Raw genomic sequence first — 24,344 nt, forward strand, 5'->3', positions numbered from 1 at the left:
TCAGCGCGTGGATCATGGAATCTAGTCTCTCCCAATCTCCATCCTCCCTTTCTTCCATCAGTAAACGTATTCTCAGATACTTTGGAATTTGCCACATATCCTATCCATTCTTGGAAGAGTTGTCTTATTTGCCGCGCGCAAATACTGATACCTCCGAATACTGCGAAATGACTTCTTGAAGGGGACTCGGCGATGCTTGACGAAGCCCAAACCCCAAAAAAGCAACAACGGTTCGGTGAACAATTTCGAATGCCTTGAACCCATCCAAAGTTCCCACCATGGCTTGAATGGCCGGGACCTTTTCAACAGGCAGACCCAGGAGCTTCAATAGGAACGGCAAGTCGGAGAATGTGTAATGTTGAGCCTTGGCCAGTTCCAGCTCCAATCTCCACCCCCGCAGGTTTGACCAAAACTCTGCCCACGTGGGGTCTGTCGCCTGGGTCTTATTTTCATGTCCGAACAAAAGGAATGGTCCGTGAAGCCCGTGTTGAACCACTGATCCGAACAGTGACCCGTCCAAATTCGCTCCCGCAATAATGCGACGGTCCAAATGCATGGCTTCCGCGGCGGCCGCACCGCCAACCGAGTGACCGTACATCGCGACTCGCCGAGTCCTCAAACCCGCGGCGCCTGTTCCAGGGAGTAGAGCTGCCACACCGGCCTTTGTGCTCAGCTGATCCAGGACGAATGACACATCTTTCGCTCGAGTCTCGACATCCAGTGGAACCTGATCGTCAGTGATGTTTGCAGCAGTCACCACGCTTCCATCCGGGAACTCCAGGAACTCGGTATCGTAGGGATGGTCAATAGACACCACGATGTACCCGGCGCTAGCCACAGCCTGTGCAATGGCATTGTAGAACAGCCGGGTCGTACCAAGAGCAGGGGAGAAGAGGACCACTGGAAACTGGAGTTGGTGCTCCTTCGGCGGCTCAGGGCACGCCTGGAAAGAGATGGATTGAAGAGTCCCGTTCGGAAGTCCGTATGCACTGTATAACTCGGAGTAATATGTACCTGTTGCGGGGGGCAGGTAATCTATCTTCTTGAGACCGACTTTACAGTTGGTGGGGGCGAATATCGAGGTCATCACTGCACGCGGGCCGTGCTTGGGATCAAAGGGATCGACTCTGGTCTTTTCAACCATTTTTGCCGTGCTGTAAAACACATCGTATTCTCCGGGTGGGCTGGGGATCACCACTGCAGAGACAGACATAGCCACAATGGGCAGCAGATGAAGACTGAAAAGCATCATCAACCAATAGAGGAGGCAGTCCAAGATGAAAGTAGGGTAAGAATGGTATCTTTGAAATCTTGCAGAAGTAGATGATGGGATTCCAACCACAATAGTCAGAGGACTGCCCTGACCTTTATACATCTGGTGGGGGAAGGGGTGGAGTGGTAAACCAGCATTCTGACTGCTAGAAAAGCACCCGTAGCAACATTTCTCTGGACCAAATAAAAATGTTTCCCAAATAGGAATTTATAGGGCGTTAGTTGATCTTGATACAGATCAGTCGCCAAGAACAACCAACCTTAGCCTTCCAAGATTGGAAGTGTTGTTCAAGTACTGTGGGTCTTTCCACGATTGTCTCGCGACATTACTTCCCAATTAGGTTAGCGCCATCGGGCACGTCGGAGCCTGCTTGGCGTAGCAGGCAGGTCTCGCTCGAATATATCCATTTTCATCGTAGTGCTCATCGGGGATACGCGCCATTTATGTGTTTGTCAGAGATTTGCTCGAGATCATGTCCGCATCAACAACGTTGCAGGGGAGAATGGTCGGCCCCCTGGACAAGCGCAGGCGGATGACGCGCTGCCTCGGCTGCGCGAAACGACGCATCAAGGTCTGGGATGTGAAACTCCAATTTTTGGGGTCAGTGCAGCTAATTCTTAGTAGTGTGAAGGAGGATTTCCATGTGCTCATTGCATTCGACAAAACACGATGTGCGTTGCCCAGCAGCAATCGGGACATGGTATGACTACCTTTGTCAACAAAACCCAGCAAGATGGCTTTCGTCGAGACCATCGAAGATCTGATCAGCAGTGCATGGCTATTCCAAATAATCACAGCTCCGGGGCTCAGCCACTTTCTTTCATCGGCAGGGATAAGGGTACCCGCCTTCTTGATTATTTTGCCTCCTTTATTCAGCAGAATATGTTCACAATGAGCTTCTCATCAATAGTTCCAGAGCTGCTTCCTCTAATTTCAACTTCTCCGGCCCTATACCATGCAGTAATCGCGGTTGGTGCATTGGATGCCAACCGACATACTGGCGGACGCGCATTAGAGGGAGAGAAATCCCCCTATGTGGATGCCATGACCTCTTACCATAAGTCAATGGGTATGCTGCGCTCGTCTCTCGGAAAAAGTGATGTGATGCAAAGAGAGGACATTCTTTGGGCCACATTTTTCCTAGGGCTGTTTGAGGTATGCTTCTTATCAGGAGTGGTATCCGCTATCGGATGCATTAAACTCGTGTGGCTGACATCAATAAACCTAGTTACTGTCAGACGACTCGGGTGAAGGCTGGGTCAAGCACATGCTCTATGGGACATCAAAAATGCTCCAGCTTGCAGGACCAAGCGATTGCATGTCATCGGCTCGAAGGATATTCTACGACCTGTTTCGTGTCCTCGAAGCCAGCCGAGCATTACTCTTTAATGAAGAAACAATACTTTCTCAGGAATGCTGGCTTCGACTCCACAAATCTCTTTCGAGCAATTCCACTGGATGGGATCCCATGGAAGAGATTATATCCCTCATGATTGAGACATCCGCGTTCAGCCTACGGTAAGTCGGCACTGACAAATGGATGAAAGTTCTGTTTTAATAGTCCGAATGACAGAGCCGGTGCTATAATTGAGATGATTCCTGAAGCAAAACGGTTCACAGATCCATCAGTTGCTCTGATTGCGGCTGAAGGACTCAATTTCCAAGAAACTATCTATAACTGGCACACGAAGACGTTGCTGCAGCTGGTCCAGGATGGTCCTAATCAATATTCGAACTTGGCTTTGCTGTATTATCACGCTCTGCTAATTTTCCTCTCTGGCAACTATGACTATTTCCCATACTGGGACAATATCCCAGCCCCGGTGCTATCCCCTGCTGAAATTTCCGAACACCTGACTACTATCCTGTATCTCTCGGGCGAGGTGTTGTGCCACTCCAAGATTCCGGGAGTGATGCTGTTGTTCCCAGTAACTGTTGCAGGGGCTCGAGCTCGGAGTGTTGATCAACAATCTGAAATACTGAACCTGCTCGACCTGGTCTTCCACAAAGGATTTGTGGTCGCAAACAGGATACGGGATAATTTGCTAGAACGGTGGGGCCAGAGGGATCGGGAAGAGACAATGCATCTGGTCACATGAAATAATTACCTGGCCTCAGTCTCTTTACAGTTGTCCTAGTTGGACGAAAAGGAAAAAGCAATTCCAGTGGACAGACCTTATAGTTCTTTCCAAAAGTTTTATTCAGTGCCAGGTACTTCAGTAGAAATGCAACAAACCCAAATCTACTCATCCATTTGGCCACCTAACTCCATTCAGTCTGAGTCATGCTCGAAATGTTGTCGACCCAGCTCTTCCGTCTCCATAGTCAATTCTTCCACAAATAGGGAACTCAAGAATCCCAATGCTCCAAACGCTGCCAGTTCATACCAGATTGTGTGCATGGCGTCCTTGTATGCGTCTCGAATGAGGTCCCGCAGAGCAGGGGAGATGTCGGCTGTTCGTAGATAGGGAATAAAGCTCACGGCCTCACTGGGATCTTTCAACAATGCCAAAGAAGCAGGCAATACGATGCCGTCAATCCTGTTGGCGAAGACACTGCTGAATGTAGTGGCACCAACTGCAAGACCGATAAGGGCCCCAAATAGTCTGAATGCGACCATTATTCCCATTGCAAGACCTTGGTCATCGGATGCAGCACTGGCTTGCATTGGGATTGGAGGGACGCTGAATATTGTCCCAATCCCAATCCCTGCAATAACCTGGAAACCTGCAGTCATGGCTGTTGAGGAGGATTGATGCCACACTGCGAAAATACCACAGCCAACGGCGAGAAATACCCATCCAGTCCAGATTTCCCACATGTATTTCCGGAAAAAATCAACGGCGAAGGCGGCAATTCCTGTAAAAACGAAGACCACACAGCAGAATGGGAGGATCGAGATCGAGGATTTGAGCGGTGTTTCGAGATAGACCGCTTGGAAAAAGAGTGGAAGATATTGCAGAAGAGTATAAAGCACGAAGCCATGGATGAAGCTTCCAAGCAGACTCATTTGTGCAGTTCTCGAGCGGAAAATACGGTAAGGGAACACGGCATCAGGCTGATAACCCTCGTAAAATGAAAATCCTACCAAGATCAAAACACCAATGATTAGAGGGACTATGGTTCGCCACGAGCCCCAAGGATACATATTCCCCGCCCAACTGAGCGGTAGGGCGAGAAGAATACAACCGGCCGAGAAGAGTAGCATTCCAAGCCAAAGTCTATACGGCCGAGCTGGGAGCGGAGGGACTGGTCAATGGGCCTCAGACGCATGAAGAAGATAGCCAGAAAGAGGGCAATGCCAATGATAGGCAGATTAATCCAGCCGATCCATCGCCACGTAACAAACTCACTGAAGACTGCACCGAGAATAGGACCCGCGATGCATCCTGCAGCCATTGGAAGGGATAGTAATCCAATATACACAGCCCTCTCTTGCAGAGTAGTGATATCGGCGACAATGACCTCACTCAGGACGTCGAGTCCGCCTCCGCCCAGTCCTTGTAGCACACGTCCTACAATCAGAACTGCCATGCTGTGCGCGACAGCAAAGACGATTGATTCAATACCGAAGAGGGCAAAGAGGGATCTTACGGCCAAAGATGTCTGAGAAACTGGTATAAATAGGCTGAATGACCACGACTGCTACTGTAAAGGATATATTGGCCCAAAACGCGGTCAAAGTCGTCCCAGAAAGTTCATCGGTGATGGCCTATGGAAAGAGAAGAAATAGGTGAGCTCAATGGTGGAAGCCTTGGAATGAAGGACTGTTTATAGGATTACCGGAATCGCAACGGCCAATGTGGTGGCATCCAAGGACACCAAGAAGACCATTAATAGCAGAGATATAAATGCAAGATAGAATGACAGAGGTTTTCTCTTCCGGCTCCGTTGTCCTGCTTCAGGGTCGAGCGGTGCTAACACGCACGATGCATCCTTTTTCTCCGTACAGTCGCATTCAGATTGGGATTGAGATTGTGGTTGACAATGGGACTCAGACGGAGTGTTGAGATCTCCTAAAGATGAGTCGTGGGAACATTCTTTCGTGTTCGGTGGTGCGGTTTCTATCGGTAAAGACATTCCTTGGGTATATTGGAACGAATGGAAGGTTGACACTCGAATTTCCTCCAAGGAGGAGGAAGATGGCTACAAAACGGCCATAACTTAGGGCTCCAGGGCTCCAGGGCTGTTTGAAATGATTAGTAATGAGGTGGATTGGTAATCGTCTCCAGGGCTTGGGGTGTGTCCTGTGGTTGCATTCCCAAGTCAGGGCGATAAAATTGGAAGAAATGGCGTGATGTAGGTAATCCTTGCTATTGTGACCTGATCCTCTGGGCACCCACTCATTTCAACAGATTGCTTTAGTGACTTCCTATGGCAAAGTAATCTGATAGTAAGACTGTAAGAGAACATGGTCAAAAATAAACTTGATGCTTTGAATAAATAGTAGAGGAATTTTTCCATTTGCAGTTCTGTTCCTGATTTGGACCACTATATATAACAACATGTTGGTTCCATTCAAGAGTTGATATAAACAAGCTGCACTTGAACGCCGAATATTTGGCACATACAAAAACCTTGAAGGTTATATAAATATATATTTATATCTATATCTACATATATCGTAGCAAATGTATTCTATTGTAGTAGGGAGTTATTTGGGACCAACTGTGAGAATGGCTTCATTTCATTTGTAGCTCCAGGCGATCCTGGGCCATGTTATTTCTGACAATCGAATGCTGTTTTCCCCTATTCTAGACTCACAATTTCTCGGGAAGGGAATGTACCAAGGTGGAATAAGAGAATCAGGAAATCGACGGTATCTCCGAGTGCGAGGATTGACCTCTGGGCTCAGGGGATATATGGTCATTTGATAGGGCTGTTGAAGTGGAGAAGAAAAAACTAATCGGGCTAATTGGCTGAGCTATTAGGTTTAGCGGGTGGAGTCATTAAAGATGTGATTGGTCGAAGCGGTTTCTCCTGGATCCTATTTTCGGGGTATCTCGGCAGATCAACCTATAAGACATTTCCCTTGGCCATTGCTAGGATCCTCCAGGGCTGAGCCTTGATTTCTTGTTCAAAACAGTAAAACATCATACATCGTTGCCGCCTTCAATCAAAAACCTGTTCACATTCTTTCACTCTCCAAACACACCTCCGCGCACAACCTTTTGAACATCAACAATTGCAAAAAGACCACCCAAAATGACATACCTCAAAACCCTTCTCCTGGCTACAACGCTATCTATCGCTTCAAGGGCCGCCGACACCAGCTGCCCTGTAGGCTGGCTCCCAAACACCTTCCACACCACAAAATGCTGCTCCGGCGGCATGGTCATCGACGAACAAGGCGCATACTGTTGCGTCAACGACATGAGGGCTTACAAAGAAATGCTCACCAACACAGCACTGCTATACGCTACCGAAACGACGACGGAGGAGACTAACTGGTCCACGGTGGACAACTCTTGCGTCGCGACGGTCCGGTTCACAGCCACCGACTACTCGGCCCAGGTCTCGTCGGCATCGAGCAAAGCTGAGGCTACTCCCACTGATTCAACGAGCAAGGTCACCTCCACCAGTACTACGACTTCTGGGACTAGCTCTGGTACCAGCTCGCAAACTTCGAGTTCGACTCCTACTCCCACTTCGAACGCGGCTATGTCGCTTGCTACAGCTCAGGAGTTTGTGCTTGGTGGTGCGGCATTTGTTGCTGCTCTTTTCATGTTGTGATTGAAAGTCACGTCCTTGGAATTTTGGCCCCCATTTCAGTTTCGGGTTTGGAACACGCCAAGCACTTACCATATAGGAGAACTCATTCTACCCCCTACTGTATTTTAACATGCGCTTTCGAAATGAATGTAATCGCGGATATACACCCAACATTTTTCTAACTAAACTATTAAAACCATACATTTGATTCATTGAGGAGAGAGATATCCGTAGAATTATAAAAGAGGTACAAAGAAGTAAAAAGAGAAGGTGTGCAGGCGCCAAGTCTTTAACGCCTTGGCGGGGGCCGACCCAGACCACCAGGGGCCAACCGCAGGATCCTGGGCTAAGCACTAGCACCGAACTAGCATTTTGGCATGACTCGTGACTATTATGTAGCATCTTATGGGGCCAGAAGGCAAGTTTGTGAGCAGCTCCACTTTTGGACTTCATTTCACTTCTCTCTTCCCCACCAGAGGAAACCACCATTCCAGGAGAAAACTTTACACCTCATGGGCTAGGCTTTAGGATTATAGTCCACAATGCAAAATGTGGTCTCACTCTTCATTATCACAATCTTTCCAGTTGCCTTCAATCGCTCTCCCGTTAGCAGCATCCAAACAATCATTGTCAGCTTTTGGGCGAGAAGCATTACTGTTGACATACCTTCAAACTAAAACCCAGATATTGCTATAGATAGGAGTTGATAATGACCACTTCGATGGCTATTAAGGGTCAAGTGGTTGGCTCAGTATATCCGCAATTATATACCGCCATTCGAGTAGTGAACCTATCTTAGAACCTTCCTCCCCTGACATCCACCTCTGTAGTGCTTGTTAGTAAACTCCTTACGAGGACTATACTGATATACCATATGCAGAGTTTGTTAATAAAAGGCACTTTCCTACGATGCTTCACCCCGAGGGCCGTTTAGGGAATTCTTAATATGCTGAGATGCAGATCCCGAACTATAGGATTGCGGTATAAAAAGCTAGATTTTGGTAGTTTAGCATTAACGACTATAGCACAACGTATAACCTATTAATAAAATCGGGCCGACTAACGGCGAATTCGTCATTACGTTAATTAAATAAAATAAGCTATAAAGTACTAATTATGCTGGAACTTGGCGAGTACGTGTGTTAGTCCGCGATTCTCGTCTGCGAATTAATACGCCCCCCTAGCGGGAAGTTCACTAGCTCTGAGAATAACCCCGAGATGGCATTTACGGCCTATTGGCTGGTCGAACTAGATAGACCTTATCGGACATCTACGATCTCCGTGAAGTCCTTGCCAGGTTAAAGAGTAAGGTAGGCTTACAACCTCTAAAGAAGACCGGACCAGAGCATCGCTAATGCGAGTAGTATGATGGAAGATGGGATGAGCTTCAAAGTAAGGAGTGGGTGGACCTACTCTGGGAAGAGACCGAAGTCGAAGTGCGAGAAGCAGATACAACGGCGGATGCAATGGCAGAAGCAACGGCAGAAGCAGCGGCAGAAGCATGGGCAGAAGCATGGGCAGAAGCGATGGCATAGGCAAAGGTGGACCAATATGAGGACTCTAGTCAGCAGGCCTGCGAAGAGCACACGAGATTGAAATGTGCGATTATCATTTTTACCACCATTCCAGCAGGGCGCCAGCATAGGTGTAGCGGGTGTAGACAAATTAGGCATAAGATCAATCCAAGTAAAAATAGTTATATATGAATTTAATAAGCCCGCTTTGATGTGATATAACGGTCTACATCGGAGATCATGCGGAAAGTATCCAACAAGTTGTATTTGGTAATTTTGTACTTTTTTGGTCCTGATTGAATAGTAGTATGGTCTAGGAGAGGCGAGGGGGGATCTAGCACTGCTTGATAACGGATGCAATTGTGCCAGTAAAGGTGTGCCTATCGTGCGACTGAAACAGAGAGCGGATGCTATGTGGCGGATCTCCCAGTACAAGGCATGTCACGTCTCTCCCCTAGTCATAATTGCAAAGATCAAATGTTGAGTCAATGGAATTCCAAGAGCTTTTCGTACGAAGTGTGTAATTTACGTAGCTTTGTACGGTAGCAAGCAAAGCACACTTTGCTGCACCCCCAATTTAATGCGGTCCTGCTCAATAATTGATCTGCGCTAAGGCCTTGGCGATGGGGCCAGAAAAGGGTTTCTCAGTGGTGTGTACTCCGTAATGGTCAAGCCGATTTCGAGAATGACCGTAGTGCTCATTCATCAGTGGGATATTAAAATAGTTAGCTACTCTATCTGAAAGCTAATAAATTTCCATAACATTAACAGTACTCTTCTCTGACTGAAAGTACCTTTTCCACTCCCCTCATACTTCATGTTTTAAGCTCAACCGTAGGAAAGCCTATATTTCTTAAAAGATCTGGATTTATTTTTCCAGCGTTGATTGTCTGCTGTTTCGGCCGAGCGAACCTTGACAATGATCGGACTATGCACTTTGTCACACAAAAGGAGAAGAATGCGGGGCCGCCACTGAGGACAACCCCTGCTCAACGGCTAGCATCCCGCTGTAAGCCCACCCATCCCACCTTCAAGTATGCAACTTTTAACTGCCTAGACCACGTGAGCCTATGTTACTGAAATCTTACCCGCGGATCATTTCCTAATTCGCTCTGGCTCGCATCCACCCCAGCCCTACGTAGCACAGACGGGAGCTGCCTTAGAGCTTGGCTGTATCACAGTATCACATAGATACATACATAGTGCCTTTGCCTTTTCGACCTATAAGCATCCGCCATATCCTCTACCTTCTCATATACCAACATTTTGGATTTGGAGATCATTTCCTATTGAAACAACTCTATCAAATGCAATGCAGCCATCTTTCTTTGCAGATCCGAGTGACCGAGTCAGCGTGTCAGCGTGTCAGCAGTTCTCTCTGCTTTTTAGGAAATGATTACCACTAGGTAAGCCCAAAAAGGACTTCCTGGTAAAGAATTAGTGCACCTTACCCCGGAGGCTGAAGCAGGTAAGGGACTTTGGAGAGACACCACCCGTAAGAATATACCAGCCAAGAGGCCCAGTATCCTCAAGTATGTGAGGCATTAATGTCATTGGGGAAGTCATGCAATCCATAAGCTGCCACCCCCAAGATGACTGCATTGGACCTGAGCATTGTATGTGTCACCTTTCATACAGAGCTCAAGATCTGGTCTATAAAAGACGGCTTCATGACCCTCAATTCCATATAGTATCACTCCCATCAACAGCACTTCGATATCTTCAACCACTTTAACCTTCCCCGGAAGATCATCATTTCAAGCCCTTCACTATGCAAATCACCACAGTTGCCCTTTTTCTCTTCGCTGCAATGGGCGCGGTAGCCACCCCCATTGAGTCTGTATCAAACGGCCTGGATGCCAGGGCTGAGGCCGGCATCCTAGCCAAATACACCGGAGTGAGTAAACATCAACATGCTATATATTAAGTACTCACTTAGGAATCGCGACTAACGACTGGGAACCACAACTCAGAAATGCACCAAATCTAAGAACGAATGCAAATACAAGAACGATGCTGGAAAGGACACCTTTATCAAGTGCCCCAAGTTTGATAACAAGAAGGTAGGATTTCAATCATTCGGAAGTAGCCAACTGAATCGAATTCGTGCTAATCTCGCTCTTTTTTCCAGTGCACCAAGGACGGTAACAAATGTACCGTCGACACCTACAACAACGCTGTCGATTGTGACTAGATGATCTCTACGATTATGAGGGCATTTAATGGTTTTTGGTTCCCTTCTTATTGGTGATATGCGAGATGCCCTATGACTCTCGACGCTTACTACCATACATCCACAAGGACTCGACCCAAGGACTCGACCCAAGGACTGCTCGGTGGGTGATACATATACACACAGTATCTATCCAGCTTCAATTTTCGGCGAATTTTGTTTCTTTTTTCATGAAGACACTCGTTTAGTATCTAGCTAGATATTTTTGCTCATCAAAGAAATGGTTGTTGATTATCGAATATATCCAGCATCCTTTGGTCGTAGCCGGAAGTGAAATGGAGTACTATGATACGACACATGTACATTGTAAGCAGAAATAGGCTAGAGTGATAACTATCAAACTGCTGCTGCAGCGCTACTCTTGCTTCTGTGCGGGGTCAGAATTGTTTGCGAGCCGGAATGCCAAATCAGGGTCTGGGTAACCCCCGGGGGCCGATTCCCTGTTATGCGGTAAGAATTAACTGGGGTTCTCAAAATGTTTCACACAGCCACTTCGTTATTCCTTATACCTGCCAAAATCCCGCAATTTAATTCCTTAGTACACCCGTTATACATCTATCGTTGATAAGGTTTTATCATAAGTACAATAGCTTTTATTATAGGCACAGTCCAATGCTTAATGCAATATCCTAAACATGCGTACTTTGATGGATAATTATGAAAATGTATTTGGCTGTTCTTTTGCTTTTAATATGAAACACCGAGCGGGCTTGGTGTTGAATTTCATAAGTAATAGGGGTAGAGGCGAGCGAATTGTGTCCGAGGACTATGAAACCCGAGAAATAAACGGGAGAGAAGGAGGGAGACTCAGTTGTCCTTTTTGTTCCCCTCTGGCACATTGCTTTCTTCTAGTTTTTCGTTCTCCTCTGGCTTTTCGCTCTCCTCGCCATCTTCGTTCTCCAGGAAAAAGGGGTCTTCGCCCTCCACAATCCTTTTAAGAGATAGTAAATGTTTATCTTCGTATATGAGACCACCAGCATTTTTGAAAACCCTCAGAATGTCAGAGTTTCGTTCCTCCACATCCGTGAGCATCCTGGAAATGGTCTCGGCGGCACACTCCTTGAGACGTTTCTCACCAGCGTCCTTTGCCGCCTCCTGAATTTCGTGGAGTCGCTTGAGCCAGTACATCCATCTCCATGGTGTGAACCCAGTGGGCGAACAACGCTTCCCGAACTCCGACTCGATGAAACAGGGGCCACCCTGGCCAATCGTGCTGGGGCAATCGTTCCATGAGACCTCTGAGAGTTGCAAGAGATTGTAACCCGCCTCGCCGAACCACGCCTGGACAGCTGGCAATAAGTGCATAAGCTCGAGGGATCCCATGCTCCGGTTCGGGTCTTCATTATCCTGATCCTCGCTGGTGCGAAGCTCTTGTATCTCCTCAAATGCACAGCGGAAGAGGACAAGGGCGACCTGGCACATTCTGTCCTTGCAGACGCGGGTTGACGCCAGCTTGGCCAAGAAAGAGGCAAAGTTTAGACGCTGAGTGCCCGACATTGGTCCGCAGTTGTTGATCCACAAGTCCGTCATGTCAGTAACCAAAAACGGCAGGTCATTCCACAGTGTGCCTTCGGTCAGTCGTGCGATATCGATCCCGAAATTCCCCTTCACAGGTCTGGTTAACGGCCCCTTTCCTTGGATTCGTAGGATATCGAGGACCAGGCGATCATGTTCGGGATTTTCATGCGACGTATGTAGGCTGAGCTGGTAGTACGTATACCATATCTCACGAACGTAGCCTTCGAGGGAATCCACCCCATCTCCAACATTGCAGTATCTGTCGGTGACGATCCAGGTTCGATTGAATAAGGCTGCTCCCCGAACCTCCTTCAATTCACCCCGAGCGAGACTTTGCCGCACATCCTGCTGACTATGGGAGACGGTGTCTGCCTCGCCGATGACGGGGAAGCCTTTTGGCGAAGGGCTCAGCAGGGAGTCACGGAGGCGATGCATCTTGAAATGGGGAACGTGTTTTTTGATGGATCAGTCAGAGTGTGGTAATGGGTAGGAGAGAGGGAGTAAGGCAAGGAAGTCACCTGTGTGATGAACCCCACCGGGGTTTAAACCGCGGAAGGGGGCGTTCAGGGGGCGCCTCTGATTCTAATTTTTAGGTCACGCTGTAGGCAGCAGGATAGTAGTTACAAGGTTCTCACAGCCGACGAATAATATGATCATAACTGGATCCTTTTGGATCCTTCTGGATCCTGTACTCCGCATGCGTAAGGTTGTGGTTTGGTTTGTTGTTGTCGATCTCCCGAATCCCCGGACCCACTCCGATGCATCGGTCAACTCCGTAGCTTTAATACAGCAACTGCTAGCACTAACAGAACGATACAAGATCAATTGAAGAGCTTGGACAGTTATTTCAGGTTATTTTATTTACGAGAGCTGTAATAGTGCAGTTAGTAAGTTCAATGGTATTTTATGTTGGCCTAGATCTTCAGACGTCCATCTATACAAGTGCAGTAACGTGTGGTATGCATCTGCTCGGTATATTTCGCAGGCTTGGCGCCCGTAAATCAAGATCAGGGGTGAAAATATTTCCAGCACTGACGTTGATCCTGGTGGATAGTCTCTCCGACAAACAAGGTCGCGTCCATCCTTTGCTTCTTTCAAGAATATTGCATCCAGCAACTTGACCTCTCTGAAAGCACCACCCTCGAGCTCAGCAATGATATATGCGATATGTGTGAGGGCTTGCTTGACGAGCTCCTATTTCGACAAGGCATGTTGCCTAACAAACTGGAAATCTATCTCCAATTCCGCGGTAGGACAATGGGAATTCATCCATTTTTCACTCTGATTCGCACACTGCACAAATCAATCGACGGACAATATCTCTCCGACCTCCGAGATCTCCAGAAGCGGGTTAGTTTGGTCCTAGGGCTGCAGAACGACCTTGTTGGCCTGGAGAAAGATCGCCAAAATGGCGAGACCATGAATGCAGTCTTGGTATCCCTAAAGGAACAAGCGGGGATGGATGTGGATCACATGAATATGATATTGCCAAGGACGATTCAAGAGGTGTGTGGTATCCACAATCTTTGTCTCTCCGATGCAGTGGAGATGCAGGAAGGACTCCACGGTTCACTGAGTGGGGATGCCCATGACTCGATTCTCGAGACTACCACTCTGGCCTTTGCCGACACTCATCTGAAATGGTGCGCATCGTCAAAAAGATACCAGGCGAAGGTAGAATAGGTCACTTATTAGTTGGGGTAGTTTAATTGGGCTCAATATAAACATGGCGTTTAAAGTATGGATTGGGTTGTCTCCACTTCGGCTATCACCCTGCAGGCGCCACGATGTGATAGGCAGGAGCACATGCAGTGTGTAGTGTAATAAAAGGTCAAGCCGGATTTTGGACTTCGGAGGCTCGTGCGATGTGACAAGCCACATTCGACCTGTATATTTATCACAGAAAAGTGCCGGTAAGAGATCCATGGATGTGGCGATGGAGTCGTGATTGGACGGTGGTTCGTTATCCGCAGGTACCTTCCAGGTTAGTCAATTCAACCACCCACCATGCCACCAATACGCTCCCGAAACTCTAGAAATTCAACAGAGCAAGAGGGTAGGATCTTTAATATATGTATATACTATTCTAGTTTTTTGACGCCATGGTACGATTGCTATGCATGAAAATAAATCGCGAAATGAACATTCAAAATAAAATCTCAAACCCGTCTCTCTAATCAGCCATCCTCAACCCTCTAGACATTAGTACATAATTGGAAGTTAGTCCCTGCCCTCCTTCCTATCTCTAAACCCTCGTATCAATCGGCCGCAGCCCCTTTCCCATTCGTTCAATCTGCTCTCCATAGTACGTGCTCTCGGCTCCAGCCCTCAGCGATTTGATTGGCACCGTCCTCATCGGCCAGCCCATCTCCAAGCGCTTGAGCCGGATCGTTGCATCCGCATCAAGGATCTCCTTGTTGAGTAGCACAAGCTTCGGCAACTTCGGCACCACCGCCGCAGGTCGCCCGATCCCGATGATGTCGCATGCGCCGCTCTCAAGCGCCGCTTCCATGCCAGCACGACTACGGAAGCCACCAGTCACCATTAGAGGAATCTTGGGGTAGTGTTCCCGTACGATTTTGGCGAATTCGAGGAAGAACGCCTCTCGCGCCATTGTGCCTGCCTTTGGTATGAGTGCTGGGGCCATAGGTGCGGCCGTGGATCCGATAACCGGTGCAGTTCGGTCCACCGGAAACATGGAGGGGTCCTCGAATGAGCCGCCACTGATCTCGATGAAGTCAACGCCCGCGTCAATGATGAGGCCCATCTGCTCAAGGCCGGCCTGGAGACCGCCGTCACCCTGCTCGCTGACATCGACGCTGTTCATCTTGATGCCGACACAGAACTGCGGGCTGGTGACTGCACGGATACCCTTAATGATGCGCAGGACCATCTCGGCGCGCTTAGCGGGGTTCCCGCCGAACTCGTCGGTGCGCAGGTTCGTCTTAGGGGACAGGAACTGGGAAATCAGGAAGCCGTGCGCGCCGTGTAACTCAATGCCCTTGAAGCCCGCAAGGTGAGCTTGCTTGCCGCCGTCGATGAACTGCTGGATAGCCTCGGTGACCTCGGCACGCGTCATTTCGCGGGGACTCCCGAACATCACGCGTGCAGCAATGCGAGCAACGAAGCCAGATCCCAAATTTAGGGCAACACTGGAGGGAGCGAGATTCTTGGTTAGGAAAGAGCGCCTCCCAGCGCCTGGTGGGGATTGGCGGCCAGGGTGGGAGAGCTGCACGAGAGCTGGCGTTCCGCTTCGTTGGATTGTTGTGGCCCAATCGCGCCAAGCCTCCTGGAGGCCTGGTGTGGCTGCATTTGGGGGGAGGATGGCAACATCTCCGGGAGAATTAAGATACGTTTGGGACACCTGGACATTGCCTATGGACGGGGGGAGATATTAGAATGCCAGCAGAACGTAAGGTGTTGTCCGTGAAACTGAGCACAGAAGTCAGATGATGCTGAGCATGGCTAACCTGTGAGAATGAGACCCCAGCCTCCGTTAGCCCATTCCGAGTATGCCCGTGGGAATTTATCATCCGGGTTTTGTTCGGGTGCCATTTTCTCTGCCATTGCCGCCTGCGACAATAATCAGTACCCATGCTACGTTATAAAAACGATGTAAAAACAGACAACAAAAGGAGACAGAAAGAAACAGATTGCCTATTGAAGCTTACCTTTGTGAGCCTGTTGGGAAGTTCCAGGCCGCACTGCAATGTTAGGGGACTAGATAATAACGACATTGTATCGAGAAAAACAGACTATTGAACAAAAAATACCAATATCGAGTCCTCTGCCACTTATATCTTATTCTTATGGCTCTAGCTAAAGCTCGCCCCTAAAAAGGAACCTCGGCGTGCGGAAACGGGTTAGTTATCGACATTTCTCCCGGATAGATTGATCTCCCCGTCTGCCGATACGCTATAGCATTGTGTCAGAGATTCTGGTCTTTGACAAAGTGGGCTTGCTACTCGCAATTATCTGTGAGCTTGATAGTAGTTTGCGTGGCCACATATTGTGGAGTCTTATGCCATCGAGGTGCTCCACTTTCCTGAAGAGTTTCTGTGGGTCTGGAAGTCGGGGAGTTAGGTTCATCCGTTTGCCACATGTGATGTTCTGAGTTGATGGACCCTGGATTGGCCTGTTATATTTGTCAAATTATGGAGATGAGTATTTTAGTTCTGTAGATCTTGGAAGGGAAGATGCTGCGGTCAGGAGAAATCGTGCTTGTGTACGTTGTTTGACAAACAGTCATAGATCTGGACCGACACGTATCAACGGTCAAAGTAGACGGACGTCGAGGTCATACAACAACTCGTGTGGGTTGGTTGTAACTGCAAGACCTTGTCCGCCTTCGTGCGCGATGCGATCGTTGTTGCGAGGGTAACCTATGTGGAAAGACTTTTTGAGGAACCGACTGGTCTTATTTAGATGAATTTAACAATTTTCATACAAAGTAGTAATTTACAGCCGAGAGGCAAGGCGTTAATTTCACAGGTAAACAAAGCAAGGCGACAGTTCGATGAACATGAGCTCCAAAAAGCACAAAACGGTCTCATGAATGATTAAGGGATAATCTTCGAGATTTTCATCAATTCAAAAGTGTTCAAATAACCGTCCACTGTATCCCTTGTCTCTCTAAACCCGATTCCTTGCGCCTTACCCAGATCGTATTGTCGTCCAAACACCGCCATTCCCAACATTATCGTCAAGAACGTGAAATCTGTCCCTTCAATCACACCTTTCTTTAATTTGTACTTAGCCTCCCACGCCGCCCATTCCGCACGGTGTGTTTGCATGTATTTGTCGATATTATGAGCTTCCTGGTGGTTGTCAGTAATGGGCCCAGTCCCCACAAGGCCGAAATACGCGCTGATACGTGGCCACAGAGCTGCCCACGTCACTCCAGCCGGTTCATCACCGATATTGAAAGCTTGGTGGGCAGTGGCATCTGGGTGGAGAGAAGCGTAGATGTGGAAACGTGCGAGGAGAGATTGTGAGACATCGGTGTGAGGGGCCGTGTAGGCGGATTGCGGACCGGGATAGATCACCGTCGCACCGGGGCCTTCGCGGGAGGCGAAGAAACTGAAAAACAAACCAAGCGCCTGAGCAAGGTTCATAGCATTGTTATGAGGAACAAAACCGGACTATCGCGGGTGGCGTTAGATCCCTAAAGGACTTCGCAGGGAGTGGAATTTGACTGACAATGCCATCTGGTCGAACTTCAGCAAATGACCAGCTTTTATCTTTAGAGAGCATTTCAAGCACATCATACTGTGCGTAGTACATAATGCTTGATGCATAGGGTTCTGGGATCCGGGGGTTGGACTCCTTGATTGGCGTTTCCGGGACCCCGATCTTGTCAGCAAATTCAAAACCATAGGACTAGAGGTGCCCTGGTTAGTTATGTGATTTCAAAAAAAAGCAAAAAGACTGTAAGACTGCTTTACCTTTCCACCTGTTTGGAATGTCCAAAATTGTAAATTCGGACAGAGATTCTCAACGGCTTGAATGGCGTTTTCCAGAATTTCAACGTTCGATTTCAGGATTCCTTCATAGCCCGTTCCATGTCCGGTGTAAGCTTTGAAAGGCAGAATAAGCGGATATACAAAGCTATATTGTCGTCAGGAATTACCAGTAAAGTAAACATGCGTCACGTCCTGAATCCCACTGATTCGTTCCAACTCCGCTTTGACCGAAGGCACGCCGCTACTGAGATTAACGCCGCTGTACAACTCAAGCCTTTTGTCATCAGGAAACAAGGCTTCTGATTTTGTCAAGGGCCTGTTTGTAAGTCCAATGACTCTATCGAAGGTGTCCGGGCTAGGATACTTCAGCGCTTCTTGGACAATCGCCCATCCGGTAATGCCGGAGGCACCGAAAACCAAAGCGCAACAAGTGCAGTTTGAGGAAGGCATGGAGAAATTGTTGTACGGCTATAAAAAGAAGTGTTTTATGACTGCCAGCGACAGAAATTCAACTGGCCTTTTATATAAATGTCGCTTAGAATGCTGTCCGTTCCAGATTCACAACCCGATTACATCATTCGGTCTAAGATCTATGGTCAAAAAGAAAGCTTCCCTACACAAAAATGAAAAAGAGATCGATTCAGCGGATACTTAAGAGGTGGAATAATGTTATGTTTGTCTAGTGGCTTAAGGTCGTGACATCAATATTACGACGAGATAGAACTACGCCTTCTGTTGCCTTTGGTTCTGTTTTTCCTTCTTGGTATGAACCGCGTATTCTATAACAAAACAGTAGTTACCAAGGTTACAACCCCTATCACGCCCCGGGTGAGAATTGTCACCCCGTTCTCACCTCTCTCACAGTGGTCTCCTGACTTCTCACCCATATCACCCGCACCCCAATCTTGAGTGCAGCTTTGGTGCTGATGGCGCATTGAATATTGGCCGTGCAAAATAAACGGCTTAAACGCGGCCAGTAGTTCGGTGGGTGTCGCCCTGGTGAGAAATGGGTGAGCGCCGCTTTAGCGTCGCGCGACCGGGCCACCCGGCAGAGGAAATATGCTACGTATAGCTACCTAGGTATGGTTGTGGCTATAATCAGGGGCATATTCCCACCGACTGTGGTATTGTGTGATTGCAGATAGAACTAAAAGCCCACCATGGCTAAATATTAAATCTCAGATTCGAAGGACAGCGTAATGGGGCATCATTCGACGCTACTAGACTGCGCCAAAACCCGCAGACCCGCAAATGGGTTGGGTTTCGGGTAGACTTTTATAACCCGCAATGGGTTCGCGGGTTACCCATACGGGTTACTAAATAGTGCAAATATAGGAAGAGTCCAAGCTGTATAAATTATCCAGTTTTCGATTGTATTTTATTGTATTTCCTTTTCATATAGTATGCTTCAAATGGCTTTAAGTGTTATATTATGAATAACACCCTACTAAAATATATATCTCTAAAATATATCTCTACAACTTTGCAAGTATTTTTCAGCTTATACTACCAGAAATATTGTTTACTGTGATATATATTATATCAAACCTATTATAATAGCATATAACCTATATTATAAAAGTAATACATAACGTCTTTTCGAACGAATTCATAAGCATTGTAGCCGAAGTACTATATCTTAATATTATAAACTGAAACAACTATAGAATACTGTATTTTATTAGGATAGGTAAGCAGCTTTATACAGCTAGGCATGTCTCCATTGGGAAAATTATATAGCCGCGGGTTTTTATGGGAACCCGCGCGGATTGCCTATACGGGTTTGAATCTCTTACCCATTCGCGGGTTTTGGCGCAGACTAGACGCTACTGCAGATGTCCTATTAGGATTCGTGATGTGGTACACATGGTGAGGTGTGTATGCGGAATCCTGCGCGGGGCTGTCGGCAAAATCCACTATTGAAAAGCACATCAGCACACATATATAAATGGTCCTAGAGACTGGTTACTCTAGGCCCAGATACTATTCAGCTAGGAAGTAAGGGAGGATTGCGGAAACCTGCCAAGCTTTGGGCGTGGTATAACAAAGAAATCTCGACACTGGTGTTTCCTCTTTCGGTTCCAAACTTCTTTTCTCTTGATGTATGTACGCGTCCAGTTTGGGATAGTTTGAACAGCAGAGCGGCACCCTCCAGAGCTGTGTGTTGGCCCAATAAGAGACATGCTCTCCCTCTAGAACGGATCTTGTCTCCAAGTCTGTCACTTTCCTTAGTTCATGGTCTTTCCTATTTTCCCACGACACCACCTGGGTATGAAGATTTCCTTTCTGATTAGATGTTCTCCCCAGCACTGAAATTTCTTAAACGCGAATCTACTGTCGCATCAACCATATAATTGTACGTCTCTATCTGTCTCTAAGACTTTTCTGCCAATTTAACTCCACTAAAGGTGGAGTCACTGAGGTTTACCCGTTAAGAATTACAAAAGGAAACTAGGGATTGCGACGATTCAAACCGCTCCAACTCGAGAATGACAACAACGGAAAGACCAAGCTCGGGTTGCATGCAAAGGAAAAAGCTACACCGTAAGGTAGTGGTCAACTGCGCCTGAATATCGAAGAACTAGAACAGGAGAATCGGAATCTCAAGAGAATGATCCGGACTTTGGAGGTCGAAATGTCAGCCACCAAGAGCCCGGAATGCTCACCCCGGTCGTGTACAGAGCCTCCGGAAAACGGTGTCCCCGCCTACACTAGTCGGATTATTTTCAAGCCAAGACGGCGAAGATAGTTTCGGCTCGGGCTAGACAAATTCCATATTGTTCCTATCACTTAGTTATGTACGTACTTTGTACATGTCCGAGTGCACGGCCCCCTGAGCAGCCCCAGGGAGAGAAAGTGGGGTTAAAAAGGTGACTCATCAGATATAAGCTCCAGGGCTACCTAGTCACGACACCTACATAGGCAGTTCACAAAACAATATCCAGGAACCGCCTATAACTAAAACGCACAGCTAGGCTACGTCGAAGGCGCGCCAAAAGGAGAAACTACGAGCTCCCCTTATTCGTCATTAGAGTGGATTAAGATCCCAACCAGAAAGAATGGCAAGTCGCATTGATAGGAGCAGGACAAAATCAGCAATGAACAAAGTCATAGATATTCCAGAAATTCTGGAAATGATCCTGGCTCAGATGGATATGCGCACGCTTCTCACATCTGCTCACCGAGTCTGTCGCAACTGGGCGAACCTAATCAGCAAGTCACCGTCAATCCAAAAGGCCCTTTTCTTCACTCCGATCAAGGACTCCGAATGGGGAAAAGAAGAAAATATACCTAACCCGCTATTAACGGAGACTTTTCCTTCTTTCTTTACCGCCAAGGACAGACCGGATCGCTACCAGTTCGACTTTTCTAACTTGCCCATGACTAAAGACGCCTTAAGCATGGCTCGATTTGTACGAGAAGACGCAAGCTGGCGCAAGATGCTAGTCCAACAGCCTCCTCTCTTGGATATTGGACTTTTCCATATTTGCCATGCAAGGGGCAATCATAATGCCGAAAGCTCTAGTATCCCGGTCAGTTTGCAACCCATACCACAATCTGATTTCAAAGTCTCTGGTGACTGATATATGGGATGTAGGCGGATAAAAAGATACAGCAATCCGGACATGATGGTCTTCGGATGGAAAGGCTCTTCGAGCTTTTGCTCTTCAGTGACGAGGTTAAATTCTTGAGTTACACTCAAGCACGGGTGTATTGGTCTACTGAAGAACCAATCCTATTTGACGAGAGCTTCCAGAAGATCAACGATGAGTTCCATCGGATGATGAGCAAGTTTGGCTTGGTTCTTTGTACACGCGAACTGAAACAATACCCTATGCGCACGGGTCCTTCAAGTCCCGAGGAACCTATCAGGGAGGATATTATCACAGCATACACAGAACATGGTTTTGATGTTGATCTCAAGAAAAAGGAAATCCAAGAATCGACCGTTGAAGGAAGTGACCTATGTTGTTGTTCTTGTTGTATTTAACGTCAGGCGGAATATAGGCTTCGCCTATATTCCTATAACCTCCTAGGGGGTATATGGACGTGCTAAGCTATAGAGTTATATACAAATTATATAGGTATAGAAGGCATTTCTAACTAAGGGTGATAATAATATTATTAGTTAGCTACCCGTCCTTCTCCGCCAGTTAAGATAGATATAGTAGTATTGGTGATAGGGTTCCTATCTATTCCTCGCCCCCTAGGCGAGGAGAAGTTGCCGGTTAGGTTAACCAACTTTTTAGGGGAGAGGGTCCTCTCCTAGTCGGTCGAGGCTAGAGGCCTATAAAGTAAGGATAATATACAGATAGAGAGTATAATAAAAAACACTAGGTAGAGAGAGGGGAGAGCTACTATAACAAAGGAGGGCCTCTAGATATAACCAGATATCCTAATATTTCCAGGTATGGTGGTGTTGGGCCCATGGCACGGTTAATGCACTGCCTTGCGCAAAGCCCCTGACTGCGCCTAGGCGATATCCGACTGTCAGCCGGAGGCTCTCTGCTTCATTGATTTAACTACCCTAAGACTGTGGCTGGAATTCTACCAACATTTTGAGTCCCATTCCATGGTACGATGTCTGGGCCCGAGATCGTTGGGATAGTCGCTAGCACAGTTCAAATCACAGACCTCGGTGCCAAAATATCTGTCAAGCTCTGCTCTTTTTACCGCACCGTCAAAAAAGCGAATGACTATGCGAGGTCTCTCCAGTAACATGTGTCTCACTTGTAGTGTTCTACACGAACTTGGTAACGCCCTCGAGCGGGATAGCCAGACGAAAATTTGCTCGTCCGGAGCTTTTAGCACTACCCAGGATGTCTTACATGGCAGTGTTTGAAAAGATTGATAGCGAAATTGACAAGCGTGACCAAGAAAAAGGAACAAATGGACTTCTTCGTGGAGCTCAAAAGATCACATTAACTTTCCAAGGCCCAGATCTGGATCTGGAGAAGAGTAACCTGGAGAGGCTGAAGTACACCATGTTGTTGATGCTAAATGTCCTGGTGTACGCGGGGCAACTTCGCAAGTATACTAAGTCTGGTTGGGGATTGCGTATATATATTAACCGACATTAGGGGAGACTTGAAATCCACGCTCGCCAATCAGCGAAATCTAATCCTATAACTTCTCGAAGAAAAGAACGCGAACGACACTATATTTCATCAATTAAATCAATATGCACCTACCGTTCCCATGAAAGCAAACGAACCCCTTCAAAAATCTACCAGAGCTCTAAGTATAGACCCGGAGCCTTCCTCTCCAAAACTGCATCGTTATTCTCTAACGGAAGTCGAAGAGTATTCTCCTCTCGTCCGAAGGCTGTTCAGCGAGGTCGATGCGTGCCACCAGGGCCTAGAAGAGAGCCGAGTCCTCAGAATCAGGAATGGTGTCCCAAATGTGCACTCGGTGGAAGTTCCTCTTTTCCAACACACCCATGGGCAGTCTGCAACTCGGGTTCTTCATGATCCTTTCTTCGAATTCAGGGAATCCTGTCTTCCTAGGCTCGATCGGCCTATTCAACACCGCCCAAATTCGCCTTCTCCCTTTGATGTCGCAGAACCAAATGCTGCAGAACTAGACGAAGGCCGTTCGTCAAGCAGGGCTGAAAGACTTATGCGGAAGATCAGTATTAAAGATGATGAAAGTTTAATTGACACCGCACCGCTACGCCACCGTCGTACTACTCATTCACCCAACCACCCAAGGCGTCGAGTTGTGCGGTATTTCAATGCAGTGAATACTTTTTCCAATATCAAACGACACGAGCAACTCGAAAAGAGCGGATCCAACCATCATGAGAGAGCATCTTACCCCGAAACCCCTGGCGAGATATATCGGCATAGAAACCTCAAAGCAGCTAGAGACCGTTACAGAAGACTGGGAAAGGATAGCCAGAATATGGAGACTACCAAAAAATACGAGGAAACTAGGTCAGAGTACACAAACTCGATCATTGACTCATCCCCGTCTTTATCTAATTTCAAAACAGTGGATCAGGAACTGGAATACTTGATCCTACAATGGACAACACTGACGCGAGAAGAGATGGAAAGTGACATGGAAGAGGAAGTGGACGAGAACAGGTCATAATTGATATGACCTGATAACTTTTGTTTTGGTTATATAGTGTTCTTGTTTAACAACTCTTAATTTGATTGACTTCAAAACATGCATATATTGTATGTGTTGATCCTATCCGATTTGGGTAATACTGAACGGTGGCGAATACCACCAAAGTCTTACTCAGCGATGGGAAGAGACACTGATCGATCTCCATCGGAAGGTCTACATTGTTATGGATTAATTTCGAGATTGAAAGAGCAAATATTAATATTATCTATATTTCGCAAGGTTCATCTAGGCAAATATAAAAAAAGGGTAGGGTGCCAGGCTTGGCAAGGAGTAACTTATATCAAGCAATACATATATCCAAGGTCCCTGCTATATTATATGATCCCAGTGCGATATCATCATACATTATAGAGCCGATCGATCCAAAAAAAGAAAAAAGCACAGACGCCAAGACGTAGCGGAGGCAAATCTTGATTTCGGAGGTTAATGACCGGAGAATTTCCACCGTGTAGCCGTTGCACGACCTACAATATACTACATACATATGTAGGAAT

General features: G+C 47.2%; 11 protein-coding genes across 11 annotated transcripts; 6 read left to right on the plus strand and 5 right to left on the minus strand.

The window, feature by feature from the left end:
* Positions 1 to 124: 124 nt before the first annotated feature.
* N7471_009336 (PAF acetylhydrolase family protein) lies at positions 125 to 1,249 on the minus strand (the record flags this gene model as incomplete). The annotated part of the gene is made up of 1 exon (XM_057282055.1): positions 125 to 1,249. One exon carries the CDS (start codon positions 1,247 to 1,249, stop codon positions 125 to 127), a length of 1,125 nt encoding a protein of 374 aa, XP_057132938.1.
* A 442-nt stretch (positions 1,250 to 1,691) lies between these two features.
* On the plus strand, positions 1,692 to 3,372 carry N7471_009337 (uncharacterized protein; the record flags this gene model as incomplete). The annotated part of the gene is made up of 4 exons (XM_057282056.1): positions 1,692 to 1,844; positions 1,898 to 2,428; positions 2,502 to 2,791; positions 2,847 to 3,372. Exons 1-4 carry the CDS (start codon positions 1,746 to 1,748, stop codon positions 3,370 to 3,372), a joined length of 1,446 nt encoding a protein of 481 aa, XP_057132939.1. The 5' UTR covers positions 1,692 to 1,745.
* Positions 3,373 to 3,545: 173 nt separating this feature from the next.
* On the minus strand, positions 3,546 to 4,807 carry N7471_009338 (Major facilitator superfamily domain general substrate transporter; the record flags this gene model as incomplete). Its single annotated transcript, XM_057282057.1, has 2 exons — positions 3,546 to 4,357; positions 4,405 to 4,807. 2 exons carry the CDS (start codon positions 4,805 to 4,807, stop codon positions 3,546 to 3,548), a joined length of 1,215 nt encoding a protein of 404 aa, XP_057132940.1.
* A 1,671-nt stretch (positions 4,808 to 6,478) lies between these two features.
* N7471_009339 (uncharacterized protein) lies at positions 6,479 to 7,006 on the plus strand (the record flags this gene model as incomplete). The annotated part of the gene is made up of 1 exon (XM_057282058.1): positions 6,479 to 7,006. The coding sequence occupies one exon, from the start codon at positions 6,479 to 6,481 to the stop codon at positions 7,004 to 7,006; it is 528 nt and encodes a 175-aa protein (XP_057132941.1).
* Positions 7,007 to 10,072: 3,066 nt separating this feature from the next.
* On the plus strand, positions 10,073 to 10,975 carry N7471_009340 (uncharacterized protein). Its single transcript, XM_057282059.1, has 3 exons — positions 10,073 to 10,396; positions 10,473 to 10,562; positions 10,631 to 10,975. The coding sequence occupies exons 1-3, from the start codon at positions 10,271 to 10,273 to the stop codon at positions 10,691 to 10,693; spliced, it is 279 nt and encodes a 92-aa protein (XP_057132942.1). The 5' UTR covers positions 10,073 to 10,270; the 3' UTR covers positions 10,694 to 10,975.
* Positions 10,976 to 11,539: 564 nt separating this feature from the next.
* On the minus strand, positions 11,540 to 12,685 carry N7471_009341 (DUF3632 domain-containing protein; the record flags this gene model as incomplete). Its single annotated transcript, XM_057282060.1, has 1 exon — positions 11,540 to 12,685. The coding sequence occupies one exon, from the start codon at positions 12,683 to 12,685 to the stop codon at positions 11,540 to 11,542; it is 1,146 nt and encodes a 381-aa protein (XP_057132943.1).
* A 461-nt stretch (positions 12,686 to 13,146) lies between these two features.
* N7471_009342 (terpene synthase family protein) lies at positions 13,147 to 13,933 on the plus strand (the record flags this gene model as incomplete). The annotated part of the gene is made up of 2 exons (XM_057282061.1): positions 13,147 to 13,246; positions 13,305 to 13,933. The coding sequence occupies 2 exons, from the start codon at positions 13,147 to 13,149 to the stop codon at positions 13,931 to 13,933; spliced, it is 729 nt and encodes a 242-aa protein (XP_057132944.1).
* A 562-nt stretch (positions 13,934 to 14,495) lies between these two features.
* On the minus strand, positions 14,496 to 15,987 carry N7471_009343 (NADH:flavin oxidoreductase/NADH oxidase-like protein; the record flags this gene model as incomplete). Its single annotated transcript, XM_057282062.1, has 3 exons — positions 14,496 to 15,625; positions 15,721 to 15,823; positions 15,922 to 15,987. 3 exons carry the CDS (start codon positions 15,985 to 15,987, stop codon positions 14,496 to 14,498), a joined length of 1,299 nt encoding a protein of 432 aa, XP_057132945.1.
* An 822-nt stretch (positions 15,988 to 16,809) lies between these two features.
* On the minus strand, positions 16,810 to 18,162 carry N7471_009344 (SDR family oxidoreductase; the record flags this gene model as incomplete). Its single annotated transcript, XM_057282063.1, has 4 exons — positions 16,810 to 17,391; positions 17,450 to 17,629; positions 17,695 to 17,825; positions 17,880 to 18,162. The coding sequence occupies 4 exons, from the start codon at positions 18,160 to 18,162 to the stop codon at positions 16,810 to 16,812; spliced, it is 1,176 nt and encodes a 391-aa protein (XP_057132946.1).
* A 2,600-nt stretch (positions 18,163 to 20,762) lies between these two features.
* On the plus strand, positions 20,763 to 21,806 carry N7471_009345 (F-box protein). The gene is made up of 2 exons (XM_057282064.1): positions 20,763 to 21,245; positions 21,311 to 21,806. The coding sequence occupies exons 1-2, from the start codon at positions 20,772 to 20,774 to the stop codon at positions 21,701 to 21,703; spliced, it is 867 nt and encodes a 288-aa protein (XP_057132947.1). The 5' UTR covers positions 20,763 to 20,771; the 3' UTR covers positions 21,704 to 21,806.
* A 726-nt stretch (positions 21,807 to 22,532) lies between these two features.
* Positions 22,533 to 23,808, plus strand: N7471_009346 (uncharacterized protein; the record flags this gene model as incomplete). Its single annotated transcript, XM_057282065.1, has 2 exons — positions 22,533 to 22,770; positions 22,961 to 23,808. 2 exons carry the CDS (start codon positions 22,533 to 22,535, stop codon positions 23,806 to 23,808), a joined length of 1,086 nt encoding a protein of 361 aa, XP_057132948.1.
* Between the last annotated feature and the right edge of the window lie 536 nt (positions 23,809 to 24,344).

The sequence above is a fragment of the Penicillium samsonianum genome, assembly GCF_028829775.1.
Source record: "Penicillium samsonianum strain IBT 33392 chromosome Unknown utg000005l_segment0_segment0, whole genome shotgun sequence".
NCBI lineage: Eukaryota > Fungi > Ascomycota > Eurotiomycetes > Eurotiales > Aspergillaceae > Penicillium > Penicillium samsonianum.

Excerpts from the sequence above, each read along its gene's own strand:
- N7471_009340 (XM_057282059.1), top strand. The coding sequence starts at position 10,271 with ATGCAAATCACCACAGTTGCCCTTTTTCTCTTCGCTGCAATGGGCGCG. Across the intron at positions 10,397-10,472 it reads TCCTAGCCAAATACACCGGA|AAATGCACCAAATCTAAGAA; the intron begins GTGAGTAAACAT and ends ACCACAACTCAG. Across the intron at positions 10,563-10,630 it reads CCAAGTTTGATAACAAGAAG|TGCACCAAGGACGGTAACAA; the intron begins GTAGGATTTCAA and ends TCTTTTTTCCAG.
- N7471_009345 (XM_057282064.1), top strand. The coding sequence starts at position 20,772 with ATGGCAAGTCGCATTGATAGGAGCAGGACAAAATCAGCAATGAACAAA. Across the intron at positions 21,246-21,310 it reads CCGAAAGCTCTAGTATCCCG|GCGGATAAAAAGATACAGCA; the intron begins GTCAGTTTGCAA and ends TATGGGATGTAG.